The 17,228-nt window shown below is 40.5% G+C and overlaps 1 protein-coding gene across 1 annotated transcript in view; it reads right to left on the bottom strand.

Annotated features, from left to right (window-relative positions):
- LYPLAL1 (lysophospholipase like 1) overlaps positions 1-12,277 on the bottom strand; it is a 29,067-nt gene extending 16,790 nt beyond the window's left edge. Inside the window, exons 1-2 of the mRNA XM_055725474.1 lie at positions 12,121-12,277; positions 7,361-7,460 (exon numbers count right to left, since the gene is read on the bottom strand). Of these exons, the coding sequence (XP_055581449.1) occupies positions 7,361-7,460; positions 12,121-12,205 (185 nt within the window). The 5' untranslated portion in view covers positions 12,206-12,277. The remainder of the gene's footprint in view (positions 1-7,360; positions 7,461-12,120) is intronic.
- Positions 12,278-17,228: the final 4,951 nt, after the last annotated feature.

Raw genomic sequence — 17,228 nt, 5'->3', positions numbered from 1 at the left:
ATCTTCGTCCACTTTCCTTGAGCACATATTAAATACTCTAGACCTTAATCACATTTAGAATTGTGCTAAATAGTTTGACATTCTCGTAACAGAAGTGGAGAGCAAACAAATGATGCTACACAAGGTTCAAATTCAGATCTAAAGCCGCACCAAATTCTGCCTCCAGAATGATGCTATTAGCATAGCAATTCACATAAAACTACAGGTGTTTTTGTTCATTATCCAATAAATCACTGTCCTTGTGCAACGTTTTAAGTTAAAAGACAAGTGAGCATTGCTAGCTGCTTTAAATAAGAAACATAAGAGTAGCAGACAGCACATTGATAAATAGTAAATATTCTTCCCCCAGCAATTTCTCCTGATGCACAATGGTATCACTGCCTTCACATTCAGCACTGTGATCACCCTGCTAACGCAGTCGCATAAACCCCAGACCACTGGAGCTGGCTTACAGCTTTCTTTAAGTTCCAGACAGAACTTCCTGAGATGTCAGACAGAACTCAGAATTTATAGTGAAGTTAGGCTTCAAAATTCAAAGAAAGAAAGATCACATTTTTTTAAATTCTCACTTTTGCTTCCTTCCCAAACCCATCTCCTCTCAGGAGGCACAAAGTCGCATGAGACAGTGTAACATCATCTTTTGGAAGACTACGTATCCCTTTGAGGAAATCTACAGAGCACGCTGCTGGACTGCTTAAGCTCTGCTTTACTCCACTCTGGTCAGACCCCACCTGGAGTGCTGCGTTCAGCTCTGGAACCCTCAGCGCTGGAAGGACATGGACCTGTTCAAGCAAGTCCAGAGGAGGGCCACGAAAACGATCAGAGGGATGGAACACCTCTCCTATGAAGACAGGCTGAGAGAGTTGGGCTTGTTCACACTGGAGGAGAAAAGACTCTGCGGAGACGTTATCACAGCCTTTCACTATTTACAGGGGGACTATAACATGGGGACAAACTTTTTATCACGCCCTGTTGCGATAGGACAAGAGGCAATGATTTTAAACTAAAAGAGGGTAGACTTAGACTAGATATAAGGCAGACATTTTTTCCAATGAGGGTAGTGAAACACTGGAACAGTTGGAAGGTTGCCCAGAGAAGTAGTAGATGCCCCATTCCTGGGAACATTCAAGGTCACATTGGATGGAGGCTCTGAGCAACCTGACCTAGCTGAAGACGTCCCTGCTTACTGCAGGGGGGGTGGACTAGATGGCTTTTAAGGGTCCCTTCCAACCCAAACCGTTCTACGATTCTAGAAGCAAAGCTTGACTCCCTTACAGCTGATGGGAGGTTTTTCCAATGAAAGCAAAGTTACTCCCCTGTGACAAATTCTCTCCTAGCATATTCTCACTGCTGATACTAGTACACTGCAACAGAAAATCTAGTTCATAATTCTGCTTTTTAATTCTCACTGTCTGCTTGAACCAGAAAATGTTAAAAGAAAAAGGAGGGAAGGCAGAGAATCCATCTACTCAAATCAGAAGTGTAATTCAAAGCTCTAGTGCAAGTTATATCTTATGTTAAAACTGATGTTCAACGTACCTTAACAATGAAGTTTTGCAATATGGTAACAGAACATAAGATGCAAATTCAAACAGCTTAAAATTGGAAGTACACTTAAAATTAAAAAAAATGAAGGCAAGAGTCATTTCCATGAGGAGCAATTTTGGCTGTTCTGGAGAAAAGGCTGTGCCTGTTCACACAACCACATAAAAATGCTTTTGATAGTTGTTCTGGATGTATATTGTGTGAAATGACAGCTAACTGAGCTGGTGCAGAATGGTTACCTGAAGAAATACTAAGTTGATAGTTTCTGTTACTTGGGACAAGGAAGCGCAATAGAAGCCAAAACAAGACTCAGCAGGACAAATTCTGCGTTTGCTCCCGTTTCTTTGTTGGGTTGGTATTGGGGTTTTTTTGGGGGTGTGCGTGAATGTAAATTGTGGGGATTTGTACTAATCATTGAAATAGCACTATTGTTATGGTTGAGAAGACCATAAATGACCTTTTCTGCACACTTCCAGTTCCTCAGCAACCAGCAAATAGCGGCTGCTTTATGAATTCACTGAAGGTAAGTGGCAAGAGGCAAACCAGGGTCCAATGTGAATCAGTTCTCCATTATGGGGTTTGTAAGACACTCTGGGATTCAAAGTGGTATCTTTCACACAGTGATGGCAAACAACACTGAGGATGGATGAATGACAGTAGGTAAACACCACCCCCCCCCCAAAAAAAAAAAAAGACAGCAAAGCGAGAGCACAGAATGACACAACTCAGAACACCCAACTGCTTGCTGGAATAGCCATATAAAAACCACTGTCTCCAATTCTGTCCTGGAAAACAGTTGAGAGAAGAAAAACAAGAGGAAAGATGTCTAAGAGCATGATGTAGTTAATGGGATCAGAAATCCAAGATTATTGCTATTATGTTCTACTTTGTTTTCCCCAAGCATGACTGAAGGATCTCTGACAACTGTTTATTGCATTCCACATGTTATTTAGAATATGATGTAACCCTTACATGTATGCATATTCATGTTTTCCTCACCTAATGCAAGAGGAAAAGTAAAAGGAAAATATGAAGTTCATTCAAGCATGCTTCCATCATTATTATGCAAATATGTTAAATTTCTACTTACAAAAGGAGATGAAAGAACCACCCCATGACACCAACCAAAACCCTTTCGATTTGTCCTTCAAACGTCCACCTCTAAAAAGACTTCTTTGTGTGAAATTTATGAATGAGGTTAGGGCTTACAAATGTGAAGGATTAATAACATTCGCTTGAGCCAAAAATAGTATGATAGGCACCATGCACGCTCCCCTACACAGCTCCACCAATCCATCTCCAGTCTGACCTGCAGTACCCCTGCTGCTTTTCCCGTCCTGGGCCTCTCACAAGTAGAGACTGCCAATGTAGCTGCATGGTGCCAAACTGTCTGGTGGTTTTGCAATATAGCCAAATGGGGACTACGATGAGATGAAACTCATTTCCACCCATATGCTGAGCAAAGATGTGAACTTAGGTGAAAGGATGGAGTACCAGGCCATATAATGCTGAGCAGTCCTTACCAGCCACTTACTTAGAGACAAGGGAAATTAGAGTAAATTGGGAAAAAACCCCAACTAGACAACAAACTCTGCATAGAGACTTATTGGCCACAGAAAGATGTGTTGAGTGAATGTCAAAAAGATCCACAAAATAGCCCAAGAAGTATTTATAGTTTACTTTCTGACTTGCAGAAGAGGAAGACTGTCAGAATGGAATGCTAGACAACGCAAAGAATCTTTGACCTAGATTTTTTGAGGGAATTATAGAAGGTAAGGTATACTTATTAAAATAAGTGGAGCCTAAATGGTTTTAACTTTACCACGTTAGCTCCTGCAATGCCAATTTAAACTATCACTTTCTATTAAAAAAAAAAAAAAAAAAAGGAGGTTAAATTGGGTGGTATTCAGTTCTGATTTAGACACTCAATAGAAACCTAATGTTTAAGTCACAGTTGTAGCAGCTGAAACAGTATTTAAAGCTGCAGCCATCCTGACCCAAATAAAAAAGGAAAAAGGAAACCCTTTCCTTTAAAACTATTACTGTAGACGTGGCTTTAGGGATTGCATCAGCTGCTAGGGCTACAATTTGAGCTTCTTATTTTTAATTAAAGATATACATCAGCATTAAAAGGGAGAGGAAATAGAATTCTGCTGTGTTTAACAAGTTTAATCGATGTACAGAAGCACCGATCTTAAAAGAAAGGTGAAGTTAAAAGAACAACCTATTAAAACAAGTTCTCTACTCATTTTTTAGTATTCCAGTTGCCTACATTACAGAGAAAAAACAAAACCTCCCTAAGAAATGTCAAAAAGTTTTACTTGTAAAAAAATGTGCATGCCCCAGCTACATGAACTTCCAAACATATTCCAAATTCAGTGTTCACTACTCTGACTACATCACGCTGAGACTTCAAATCCACATATTTTTTCCTTTTTCATCTAAACATGCTTTTTACCATAAGCATTTTAATGAGAAAGTTTGCAAGTTTTTCCTTTTTTTTAAATAGTAAATCGTACTATCTACATTCTGTTATTTTTGCTCAGGAAAACCAAACATGAGACTCACAGGACCTTCCAAAGTGATGGGGGCAAGTGTGAGAAAGTGTTGCAAATATTTTACCTGTCCAGGGGACATCTGGTGATCATTCTCTACACAGACCCTGCACATTACAAAAATGATTAAAGAAAATAAGTCTTTTTTTAAAAAAAAAAAGTGTAACTTTTTACAGAAACCTAGAGAACAGTAAAAAATAGTTTTATAAAAGTAGTCCAGTAGTGTTCTAATGCTTTTACCTTTAAAATGGAAGTATCCTCTCAAGTGTTTGCCAAAATCAATGCTAACGAAGTCAGTGAATATGTTTGAACATTCTTCTAGGTTATATGCTAGGCTGATTTTCCAAAATAATTTTCAAACATATTGACTCTTCAATCAAAACATGTCTGAACCCCTGATGTTGTAGTAAACGAAAAATATGTATGCTTCAGTGCCTGGGATAAAATCTAAACAAAACATAAAGAGAAACCCCAAGCATCCTCCACAAAAAAAAAAAAAAAAAAAAAAAAAAATGTTTAATTTGTTGAAAAATGTGAATCCCACTGCTTTACAGAACTCCAAGACAGGTGAAGAATGTACAAGACCAAATCTATAGATCTATCAGCAGAATTATATCCATCAAAAAAGTGAAGAGGTATTCCTGACCTGCAGTTTATCCTGCCAGAGCCTCTAGTGTTGCAGTTATAGCATCAAACCTGCTTTTACTGGCATAACTACTTTGACAGAAAGCATTCAATGTGTATGTGGTAAGTTATGCTGGAAAAGACAGGAGTTTATAAAGTATGAACTACATCCACATGAACAGTATTATGCCAGAAGAGCACATTAGCCAAGCAATCCTAGTATGGTCTTGCCTAACTTCAGGCTTTTCTTTGATTTCATCATCAGTGTAAAAACCTGCTGGCAAGCTTTTGCACTCTGCTCCTATAATTGACAATGCAGTGGCAGGTTGTGCCACCCACAGAGTCTCTCACTCACATCAGTGTAGCTTTCCACCAGCATATCGCTCTGTCTCTGCGCAATTAAAGACTGGATCAGAAACTTCTTCATCATATCTGCACACTCATAACTGTGTATCTATAGGTCTCATTATCAAGGACTCTGAATTTCCCTGCTGGTGCCAGAAGCATTTGGAATTCTTATCAAAACATACACACACACAAAATCAGACCATATATTCAAGTTCCTAATGCAGATACAGCTATTTTAATGTCTGCCATTCAAGCCTGGATGTTCTAGGCCCCGTTTTTCCTTTCTGTGGAAGAAAGGAGAGCAACCATTACAAATGTGTCAAAAAGCATAGCGTGTTTTGGACTTGAATACCAAAACAACATGAAATGGATCTGTAAAGGCTTGTTATTTCTGTTTCAATCAATAACACATATCTTCACAAACTTCACTCCAACATCGCTGCAAACAGTGGCACATTACTGTAGTTAAGGGCATCTGTTTTATTTCATTATGTCAGCTAATGGTGCTTATCAGCAGAGGGCTGTACACTAATACTCCCAACGTACTTCATATTGCCAGTCAAAGACAAACAGTGTGGGTATTTTTTGTTCCTCGAATATACAGCTTTTCACAGTTTTGCTAAAAATCACTTCAGAATCACCTCATACATGACCTCTATCTGCTCTAGTGAAGAACAAGAGCAACCCCAACTTAAAAAAGAAAGAGTATGGAACTGTTTATTCACATCTTTTAAGTACAACACTACCTTTCTTCCCATTTGTTTACCAAAGTATTTAAATCCAAAGTCTTAAGATATAAACAAATTACCCACAAAAGCCACTCACTTGAGTCAGGAGATCTTCCTGGTTAATCATTTATACATAGTTTACATCTGTAGTTATCCAAAGAAACCAAAATAAATAAGAGAAGGACTGGACCCCAGAAATGCAGTGAAATGGAAAAGCAAAGCACTGGCCTAACAGATGTGGTCTGAGGTGTTCTGGTAACATGAAGAAAAATCATTTCATAGGGAAACAAAACTTCCTGCATTTCTCCAGTACCTGCTGTATTGACAGGAAAGAAATGGGGCCCATCACTATATGTCATGTGCCACTGATAACTCTAGCATTACTTTAGCCTGTCATCAATAAAGTAACGATCACGTTATTTACAGAAAATCACATTCCCTACCTAACACAAACCACACTGCTTCAAAGACTTCCACTCACAGGCTTGATTTTTCTGGAACACAGTGACTACATTCACACTGCAATCTCTCAATTGCTTTTCCTGCCTAAGTAGATCATAAAAATACATGGTCAAGGAAAGTGTAGTGAGTGCCAGACAAAATCTGCTATTATACTCGTTTATACCCTCCAAGAAATTTCTTCTGACTTTCAAACCTCTGTACCTCGAAAGTCTGTGTAGAATGTCACAATTTCCTTCTCCTTTCAGCATGCATCCACACTTACGCACAAATTCAGAGAGAAACTTAAGCCCCATTACCTTTCAAGGAAACATTTTCCTAACATAGAGCCACAGACACCTTAAAAATGAATTTATAGTAAGAAAAATCAAACATCTCTGAAATATAAGTCCATGTCTTTAACAGCTAATATGGAGGCAGGTGTCCAATTTTTAGCCTTTACATTTGACCTCATTAACTTTCCGATTCCCAGGGGTAAGCATTTTTATCTGTATTTCCAGTCTACCACTGGACATACAAGTGCCATTTAATAAGAACTGTTCCTACAGCAAAAGTTGAACTAAATTCTCTTTGAAACAGTTGGGTCAGGATTAAAAGTAGAAGAAATGTGTAATTTTAAACTCCCGGTCCTTTCTCCAGCAGCTGAAGATCTTTCACATCCCACTTGCCAAAAAGACCTACCACCTTCAGAACTGAAACCTGGCATTAAATACAAAAGAATAGTTTAGTGGTTAATAATTTATGGATGTTAATGTAAGTCAGACTGTGATCCAGAACATGGCTCTGTAATGCCATTACAACACACATTGGAGTATCTTCTTCTATTTATATCAAGGAGATGGAAAGACACTATGAGGACAATACCTGAAATTGAGTTAGAGACTGTGACTTCTACAAAATCTTAACCATTTAGAATCTTAACGACCTAAAATCATAGCACCTGGGCAGCAATGCACTGCTGAGCTTCAGTTTTGCCAAAAAGCACACACATGAAAAAGAAGAAGGAAGTGTTACAACAGTCTGTACCAATACTCACAAGCATATTTTACAGTACTGGAATAGAGAAATTTAATCCTACAGTTAAAATATATTAAACAATACCTGGCAGGAGCCGTTGGGTAAATTACTTTTATATGTTGGAAAGCCATGTCTTGATTCAAAATTTGTTTTATCCATGCTCTTGCTCCTTGGCCAGTATCACCTGTATCACAGAAAAGAGTACAACAAGAATTATTCTGTGCATTTAGCAAGAAAACTAGACAATGTCAAATATATTTACATGAGACTGACCTGATTTCCAAATCACAGTGTAAATCCTCCAAAATGCTAGAAGAGAACTTTCTAGAAAACCTTAACACCCTTCCCAATGAAGATGGACTCAAAACTTCCTAGAAACAGACTACTTTAAAGGTCCCACAGCATTAAGTTTAATAAATGCTTTACTACATCCAATGGCTTAAGCACATCCTAATCAGGCACAAGGCCTTACCTCTTACTTGTAGCTCACCTTATTTGCTGGTAACAGTGATATAAAATACTGATGAACATCTTAAGAAGGAAGATAAAACCTGCTGCTCCCATTAGAAAAGATAAGTTACTTTTAACACAGAATTTTATTTTAACCCACTTCAAAACCTAGTCAAGAGCAAGACAAAGGATCTTCACATTATTGTAATTATGCTGACATTACACACAGGCTTAAGAGAAGCATCAAACACTCCCAATGTTTTGTGAAAGTGATCAAGAGATGAGTTTGGGTTAAAAGTATCTGGCAGGCTCCTCCAAAACCTTAGTCCCACAGTTCTGTTTGAAAGCTTGTTGTGATCTGACTGTGTATTTTTTCCTAGTCAGATTATAGCCTAGACCAAGTCAGATTATAGCCAAATCCCTGCAGCCTGAAGTGCTATGCGTGGATATACAGGATGAATTCTTATGCAGACACTACATGTTTCTTTCAAACACACGCACACATATGTACACCAGAACTCACCTCTGCATCACTGTATCCTCAACCGTAACTTGCCACCCTGCTTGAACAGCATGCACACACAAGTCTCCAGTAAGAGTTAAACAATGCTTTAAGCTTGAAGAAACTGGACCATCAAGGAACATGGTTTATAGTTGGCAGTAATACAACATGTAGTAATGTTCAACCTAAACATTTGGTAGGGATTCAGCAAACAGGAGCTTCACTCCTGCAACTCTTACCATAGGGCTTTAGTCTTGTTTGAAGTTGGGGCTCCCACATATTATCAACTCATGTGCTAATCCGAGTTAAAAGTATTCTCTGTTACTTGTTCTCAAGTTGATCAGTTTGACTTTAGAACTCACCCTATTTTTTTCAACAAAATCACTGAACCACAAGAATTAAATGTCACTGCCCTACACCAGGCTTACTGCCACATCACATGGGTTCATCTGAACAATATCACATAAACATGATTTACTGTTATGATTGTAATTCCCCAACAGAGAAGATGAGTCTTTGCTTTAGCACTCAAACAAAATTCAGCTATCTTTATTTACACATACATTTAATGAATCTTCAGAATTAAAATAGAAGGCAACAAACGCAGCATTTTTTTCCTTTTGAGCCCAAATGGCATAACAATTAAGTTCTGCTTGACAAATACTCCGTGACAAATAAGCAACAGGGTTGCAAAACTGACACAAATCTTATTCTGTGCTACGTTAAGCAGTAAAACCAAAGTTACATCTTTAACTGGATGCTTCAGAACACATTCCCATAACCACTTTGTTTATGTGAGTAGTATGGTCTGAAGTCCAAATAAACTTCTGATTCTTAGTAGACACTTTTCATCTGGAAGGGTTTCTTCATGGTTCCTTCACCAAATTTACGAATGATGCATCTTAAGGAGACTTGAATAAACATTTTTTTTTTGTATACACACCTCTTTTTACAGTTAGAATACAGAAGTCTAGACTTTGCAAATACTTGCACAGGACCAACCCTCAGGTAGGTCAACCTAAGCAACTATCTGAATGCTGGGACTTTGGTCTTTACAAACTCCTTAATGGTGCAGGATACATCTGTTATCCCAAATCTAGGTTTTTCACCCAGTATGCAAGAGCCGATCCACACACAGAGAAGAAATATTCGTTTATTGCATGTTTGTGCAGAGATGGGTTATAGGTGGTAATCCACAAAGTTAACACACCTCTTAACACACAGCATAACTTTTCATACACTTCAAAAAATTGTTTACAATCATGTTTAGACACACTTAATTCTCATTGATTCTCCTAAGTCTCATCTCCATTAAAAGTACAGTGGGTTTTTTTTTAACCCTGCACTTCTGTAATGAGGGGGCTTTGTTAGTAGTGGGCTCTCAAGGGTGGATCTTTAGTATGCCAATTAGAACAGCTTACACATAGTTCCAGTAATTTTCTGTTTAGTCACATTAACCATTTGGTTGTCCTTGAGCTTTTCTTGTTGTGCCCCAGCTTGACATATTTATGGTGTCTGTTCCTTCTCCCAAGGCCATGTTTTGTTAACTGTTTGTAAGGATTTAAATATTATCCTCTTTTTTTTCAAATTCTTTCTTTTCATTATAGATGTTTACTTTTTTGTTTTTCTTTCTTTTTAAATTAATTCTGATATCACATCTTTTATTACTCACAATTCCTAAGCTTTGCCAGTATCAGCAGAAACATTTACAGTTAAGGAAGCTACTTAGTCCATGAAAAGTTCATAGAAAACTCATTAAGAAAGAGAAAATTTAACTATGACCTTCTGTGTGTCAAGAAGGTCCCACGGTCCAAATGTTCTGCAGCCGCTGTGAGCACTTGCATACAGAGGTAATGCATTTTGATTTGGTAAGAATAGAATTTGGAAGCGAGGAAGAAATGAGAGGCAACTTTGACACCAAAGAAGACCAAACAACTTTCTGAAAGGTTTGTCTTTCAGTTTGTTCTTAAGATTCTGGCATCATATGCTTTCCTGGACTCTACTAAAGAATGTCAAACAATGCACAGACAGTTCTGCTTAGTCTGCTTACAAACCTGAAACAGACTGATGACAGAATTATCTTTTCCCCTTCCTCAAGTAAAATATGAATTATTTTCCTTTCAAATATAGCTTGAATTTATTTCTATACAAAATTTAAACTTAACATGTAACACGTTGATTGGATATTAGGAAAAGTTTCTTCAACAAAAGGTGGAAGAGGCTGTCAAGCACTGGAACAGGCTGCCCAGGGAAGTGCTTGAGTCACCATCCCTCGAGGTATTTAACAGACATGTAGATGTGGTGCTTCAGGACATGGTTTAGTGGTAGACTTGGCAGTGCTAGGGTAATGGTTGGACTTGATGATCTTAGAAGGTATTTTCCAACCTAAACACTTCTATGCAACATGAAAAGTTGTAAACTTAAGTCTAAAAAATTATTATACATTTGTTATGTCCATCTGCCTTCCCTGCTGAGCTACCAAGTGGATCCTCTAACTAAATTTGATGTACAGTACCAGAAATCTTCTAATATTTTTCTATACCGTTTTGCATTCACATTCTCCACTTGTTATAATTTGTCTGGAGCAAGCATTATGAACAAAATGGATCCATGCCATTTGACTGCCACTTTCCATCATAAGCGCTCTACAGAAGGTTTACAATTCAGGTTTACAGGCCAGCCCACAGCAACAGCACTGTGGCTATTTCTGTTTTAAATTTTGTTCTGCGGAACTGCTAAACAAAACCAAATAAAAGCATCCTTGTACTTCCCCACTGCAAACATTATGAATGAAATTGTATCAAAAACGAAAAATTGTAGACTACTTTAACCACATGTGGAATCAACCTCTAACCATAATCTTCCCTTACTCCTCCAACATGAGAGAAAATCATTTCCTCAAGCATTAAAGCATTAGCATTAACAAGAAGGCTGAACACATCTTAGGAACTCTTTCACTTTCATTCTTTAAGTCACAGAATTTGAGAAAAGCAAATTATAAAAATGAAACTAATAAACATATCCATCTTTGTTAAACTAAACAGAAGCATCAGCTTAGGAGAAATGCACTGGAAGAGCTGAGCATTTGCCGCACACACGTGAACAGCTCAACAAAACTGATTCCCAAGGCCTTGATCTGATAAAGACCAAGTATTACTGTTGTTCTTTAAGTCGTGTGGGCTTTGTTGTTGTTATGTAGCAAGTTAGAAATAACCTTTTAAGAAAAACAAACAAACACAGCACACAGGCCCCTCCTGCCCTCAGACCAGTCCCCTTCTGCAGGTGGTGGCCACTCCTGAGAGCAGCCAGCCCAACACCGGCTCTCAAAAGGTGACAACAGTGCTCTCAGTCTGATCCTAAACACGCCAGGAGCAATTTTAAGCGTGAAAATCACTCTTCGCTTGTGGCCGCCCTTAGAGGGGAGGAATTAAAAGGGGTCTTCTGGAACAGGGCCGTGCTCCCGGCAGATCAAGCCAGGCTGGTGTCTAACGGCACCGCCCTCAAACACGCCCCACAGACCCTCCCGGGGCCCAGGGCCCCGAGCGCCGCACACCCCCTGCCCAAGGAGGGCTCCTTCTCACGGCCAGCGCCGCGCCGTCCCCCGGGCCGGCTGCAGCCGCAGGGACAGGGACCCCTCACGTCCCTTCCCCTCGCCTCGCAGCCGCGCCGAGCCCGACAGCCGCCGTGGCGGCCGGCCCGTCCCGCTGACCGCCTCACGCAGCGCCGCGCACCGAGGGGTCGCCCCGGCCTCCCCTCTGCGCACCGGCGGGGGCGGCGGCAGCGGCAGGCACCCCGGCCCCGCCGGCCTGCCCCGGGCGGCGCCCTGCGCCCTTCCCCGGCGCCAAGCCCCGAGCCCCGGCCCCGCCGCGTGGTAGGAGGGGAGAGAAGCCACCTGAGCCGTGCAGGAAGATGAGGGAGGCGGTGTGCCTGCCCGCGGGGGACACTACGCTCCTCTGCAGCGCGCCCGGCGCCGCCATACCCAGCGCTCTCCTCCTCCTCCGGGCCCGGCCCTGCCGGTAGCGCGGCCCGCCGCGCCGGCGCAGAGCGGCCCGCCGCCCGCAGCGCCCCGCCGCCGGGCCGGGAGGGACCCCGGGGCCGCCTCCCGCGCCTCGCCCCGCGGCCCGGTCCCCTGGGCCCGCTCTGCTCAGGCGCCGCTGCCCTCAGGAGCGGCTCCCAGCCCCAACCCAGCAAGCTGCTCACGCTCAGTGCCGTGCCCTGTCTCCAAAGCCTATTTATAGAAAACACTGTCTCTCTACAGACCCCATATGTAGAAATGCCGTATGGTGGGCAAACCGCGGATCAAACCGTAAAAGGGGGGGGTCGACCCTCTCATCTTCTCATAGGTGTTTGGAAAGCCGATGAGGCTGCAGCCTCGCCAGGTGCAGGCCTTGGAGAATAAAGACCTGGCTGGTGAGAGAACTGAGGGGAGGCAGGTGGTGGGGGCTCGGATGGCTCCTTCAAGGCTCTTAGGAAAGTGCAGGGCCTGTAAGGGTGGATATAAAAAAAGTCCAACACAAAAAAGGTCCAACAGACTTGCAAGAGCTTGTCTGACCGTAATCCACGTCTGAGCACAGCTACTCTGATGATCCCGGTAGTTTCTACTGAACTGCTGTAGGGGAACGAGGAATAGGAACTTTCTTTCACCCTTTTAGATGACCTACACACATTCAAGGCCATAAGACCTTTTTTTTTTTTAATCCTAGTGAAGTCTAGATTAACCACCTGCCTTGGTGCTTTGAGGTCTGCGGCGGTGGAACAAGGATGACCAGACATAAACGCCGCTGTTGCCATTTCACTAGCCAGGTGCAGCACGACCCAGGGGGTGAGCAGCCAGTTTACAGATTAGTTTTGCAGTTCATCATGGAAGTTTTTTGGCAAGCCATAGGGGCACACCTGTTAGTCCTTAAAAATGTAATGAAACCTTAGCCTCTTGAGGTAGCATGTTATTACCTTCAGAATGGCCTGTGGGTTAAGTAGATGAAACATCAGCATGTATGTAATATGAAGAGCATGCTGTGCTTGTATTTCTGTTCAGATTACTGTCCTGACTACTATTTTCCTTTATATTTAGTCCATGAAATCTTAGGGCACCAGTTAAACGTAGACTGTCAAACAGCATGTTATGATGCCCCTTCAGAATGTACGCAGCTGTCTTTTTAATGTATCTAGAAGCATTCTGCAGCGGGTCTGAGAAGCAAATAAAGAGAAAAAAAACCCCACCCTGATAGATGCAGAAGTGAGAAAATTGCATGGCCGGGAGGGATGAAAGACGTATGTAAAATTTTCTACAGTGTCAGTTGCTCGATACAAGCATACAAAATCTCAGCAAAGTAGTGCCACCATGAACAAGTCAGTATTGCTGGTGCCTAATAGCTGAGACATACCTTAGTTTCCATTTGACTTGCAGTACACAAAAATAATTGTGGTATTTGAGACATCAAGGCTTTTTTTAAAAAAAAATAAATAAAAATTACCTTAGCAGGGAAGTTTAATCATGATTATAGGGTATATTCACTCAGTTAACTACACTTACTTGTAGTATTTTAATTTATCTTGCCAGCTTTCATAAGCATTGTAATTTTTGAGGGCTATTATATGTGAAGGGTGACTGAACAAAGGTACAACAGTGACGTGTGGCTTTGGACAAACTCTTCTGCACAGTTACGGCAACAAACCATGATCAAACCTTTTTAAAGCTTATTGTTTGTCATTCCCTGCCTCTGAGTTACAAGCTTGGAGGTACAAGATTTTTTTTATGCCAACAAATAAATCTTGATGCCAGGAACAAAACAAAGGATAAAATATCAGACCATGCGAACTAGTACTCCAGGTTTGGAGGGTTTTGTCTGTTGTTTCTTTTTTTTTAAGGGAAAACCTCAAGGCATATGATTTATTTTTTCTTCTCCATTAAAAAACAGGCAAGGGGCTATCTTCCCCTGAGCAGAGAGGACTCCAGAGCTTCAAGGGAAAGACTAGTATTTTTTAAAAAATTAAAGGCAAAATGGAGCACTAATAGGAGCTCTGAACAAACCTAAATGGAAAAGATCTGAGTTACAATTCTGATGACTACAAATTTACTGTAATACCCTGTTATTTATTACCTTGGGTAATAAAAATATTTTCTTGGGGTGTTTTAAAGTATATTATTTATATTGAAAGTTAATGATATTAAAAATGTATTTTAATTACATTTTTAAAAAAATAACCACAACAAAAAACCCCTTCTAACTGTGATAGGTCTGAATCAAGTGCTCAGAAATGGCCAGAAGATGATTCTGTTTCTTCTGGGAGTTTGCTGTCATTAGAGGGATGGTGGAGTCCCCTTCCCTGCCAGTTTTGCCTCCTACCTGAAGGAGGAGGCGAAGAAGGTAACATCCTTGGAGTACGAACTAGAAAAGGGTTCTGTTTCCCTGGGCTGAACCTATGAAGCCCATGAAGCAGAGCGATGTAACCCATGAAAAACATGAAGATCATGACTGCTGCTAAAAGCTAGCCTTAGTAACCGAAAGAGCTAACCTGAATTAATGGTTTGTTAATAACTGTAGATAATTATAGGCAGTATGAAAATACCTTGCACATTTTGTTAAACATATGCTTGAGTTCTGATGCTTACAGTGTTTTATAAGTCTTTTCGCTGCTGACATGTAACATATCCAAAAGGAATTTATTATATTTCACAGCATCAATCAAATGTCCTCCCACACCCTTAAAAACATATTCTGTTGCAATTGCTTTTCTTTTTATTTTGTTTCCAGGGTTAATGAAAGAAATTGATTAAAATTTGACTTAAATGCTAAATAAATATTGAAATATGTGGCCATATTTAAGTTTTCTAAAGAAAGTTAAAAGTTTAGTGTGAGCTGTGTTTTGTTCCTTAGGATAGGCTCTTGCTCACGGTGTTCTCTGTTCCAACTTTGTTCTCTCACGCTGACTATTCAGAAGAAACCAGAAGAGTTTAATTTACCTGCAACCATTTTGATATTTTTCTCATTTAAAATGGCTTTGCACTTTAAAATTAACTTTAGCTGAAAACAGTATGTTGCTGAGTAATTTTTATGTCCAGCATGTGTACATATATTATGTCCAGAAACAGAACTAAGGCTCTTGCATCCCACATTGAAAAACAGTTTGTAGGTATTGTATGGTTACTGTTGGTTTTGGTTTAGTACGTGAGTTAATCCACAGATGCCTCATCGATGATTACAAAGAAGTATACCTGATTTCTAGTTGATTATATTTAAATTCAGGTGATTTTGACAGAAGCAGGGATTTTGGTATAGAAATAAAAATATCAGGGTTTTGGATCTTTCCACACATACACCCCTGTATTTCTTTCTCATTATAATGACATTATCATCACCGTATCAGAAGATACTTGAGTGATAGCTATGCTATACTTGCTTTCTTCATTATTAAGGCATTAAATTGAATGCTGTATTTCTTGACTTTTTTTGTGTGCGTTCCTTCCCTGTCCTACCCTTCTCCCTTTTTTACAGGCTGAAGGGTCTGTCCACAATTTTTAAGACCATCATGCCAGTTACTGTGATCCAATAAAAAAACTATCCTCAGATTTGCAGGTGGTTTCATTCCTTGGCAGTACTTTGATGTAGAATTTATATGGCATGGGGTTTTTTTAGGTCTCCCTTTCAGTGTACATCTTGGCATAGTTTATTCTAAAAAGTTCTTGTAAAGTTCTCTGCACAGCTGCCACAGTAGAGGTAGGAAGTGCTATAGGGTTTGCTATTCAGGCATACAACCTAGTGGTCTGTTTATCATGCTGAACTATTCATACACTCACTAAACCAAATGAAAACTGTATTTTCATTCATAATTTTTAATTAATATGTTGAGGTTTTAGCAAATGATCAACATTCAAAATATGTGGATTTTGAAAAGTTGTTTTCCTGTCCAGTCAGAAGTATATTTCGGTGCCGAGTTCTGTTCTGTACTACAAAAAAAGGCTCCCTAGCTAGGAACCATGCCTAATATTGTGCATCACATGTATGATACACTGTGGAGTTGTGTGGGGCAAGTCAGTCCACAAAGAGAAAAGCAAGTTGCCTTCTGCATCTGAATACTGCCTGGCACAATGGTATCTTGACCCAATGTTTCTAGTTACCACAGCAAGGTAAACAAGTAATAAATAAACAAATCATGTTCTTTTTGGCCCAAGACATAAATGGTGTTTAGGGTCTTGTGAGATAATTTTGCTAGCAGGCGCCAGATATTTACTGCATGCCATCCAATTTGTTCAAAAACAAATGAGGGCACAGTCCCAGGGACAACAGGAGGCAGATTCAGAAATCCGAGCCTGCAGCTAGCCAAGACCCTGCCAAAACAAACCCAGGCTTGGCTACAGTACTGGTGCCTGTGTGTTTCTTTTGCTCGTTCTTTGCAGCAGATTTGCTGCTTCTGAGTCATTTTGGATGTCCACTCAGCTGCTGCATCTGCAGGCATCTCCCAGGCAAGCTCCTTGGCCCATCTTGTTCAGCTTATAGCCTGCTGGAGCCTGGAGGGATGTTCCTCAACCAGAATTCCCCAAGGAATCTTGCAGACATGCTCGGGGCTTACCAAAACCACATTAACAGTGTTCTCAGCAAATAGCAAAGCCGCTTTCTGTTAATAAGTGGACTGGTGGTGTCTGCCTTTTGTTCAATACGTTGCTGATTAGAGCTACAGCTGCTAACTGGTATGACTGGTTTTACGTTGACAGCTGCTGGCAGAGCTGCTCTACATACCAGACGGTATTTCCAAGATGCTCACCCTGGGTAGTGAACACACCTTGGCTGTAGGAGATGACTTCAGGACTTTTGAGGGAAACTTGAAGTGCCACTAGAGGGTTTGCCTTCATTGGAGCTTTGCCTGTGGGAAGATGTTGGTGCTGGGACCACAATATTATTACAGTCTTCAGTAAATTTTCTGGACTCAGAATGAAGGATCCATCATTGATTTAAACTGTGTATCTGGCAAGTTTGTCACGCCTTGTGATTTCATTGTGTT

Source organism: Falco cherrug, chromosome 13 (assembly GCF_023634085.1).
Source record: "Falco cherrug isolate bFalChe1 chromosome 13, bFalChe1.pri, whole genome shotgun sequence".
NCBI lineage: Eukaryota > Metazoa > Chordata > Aves > Falconiformes > Falconidae > Falco > Falco cherrug.
The sequence above is the reverse complement of the archived record's forward strand: the minus strand, read 5'-3'. Positions and strand labels throughout refer to the sequence as shown.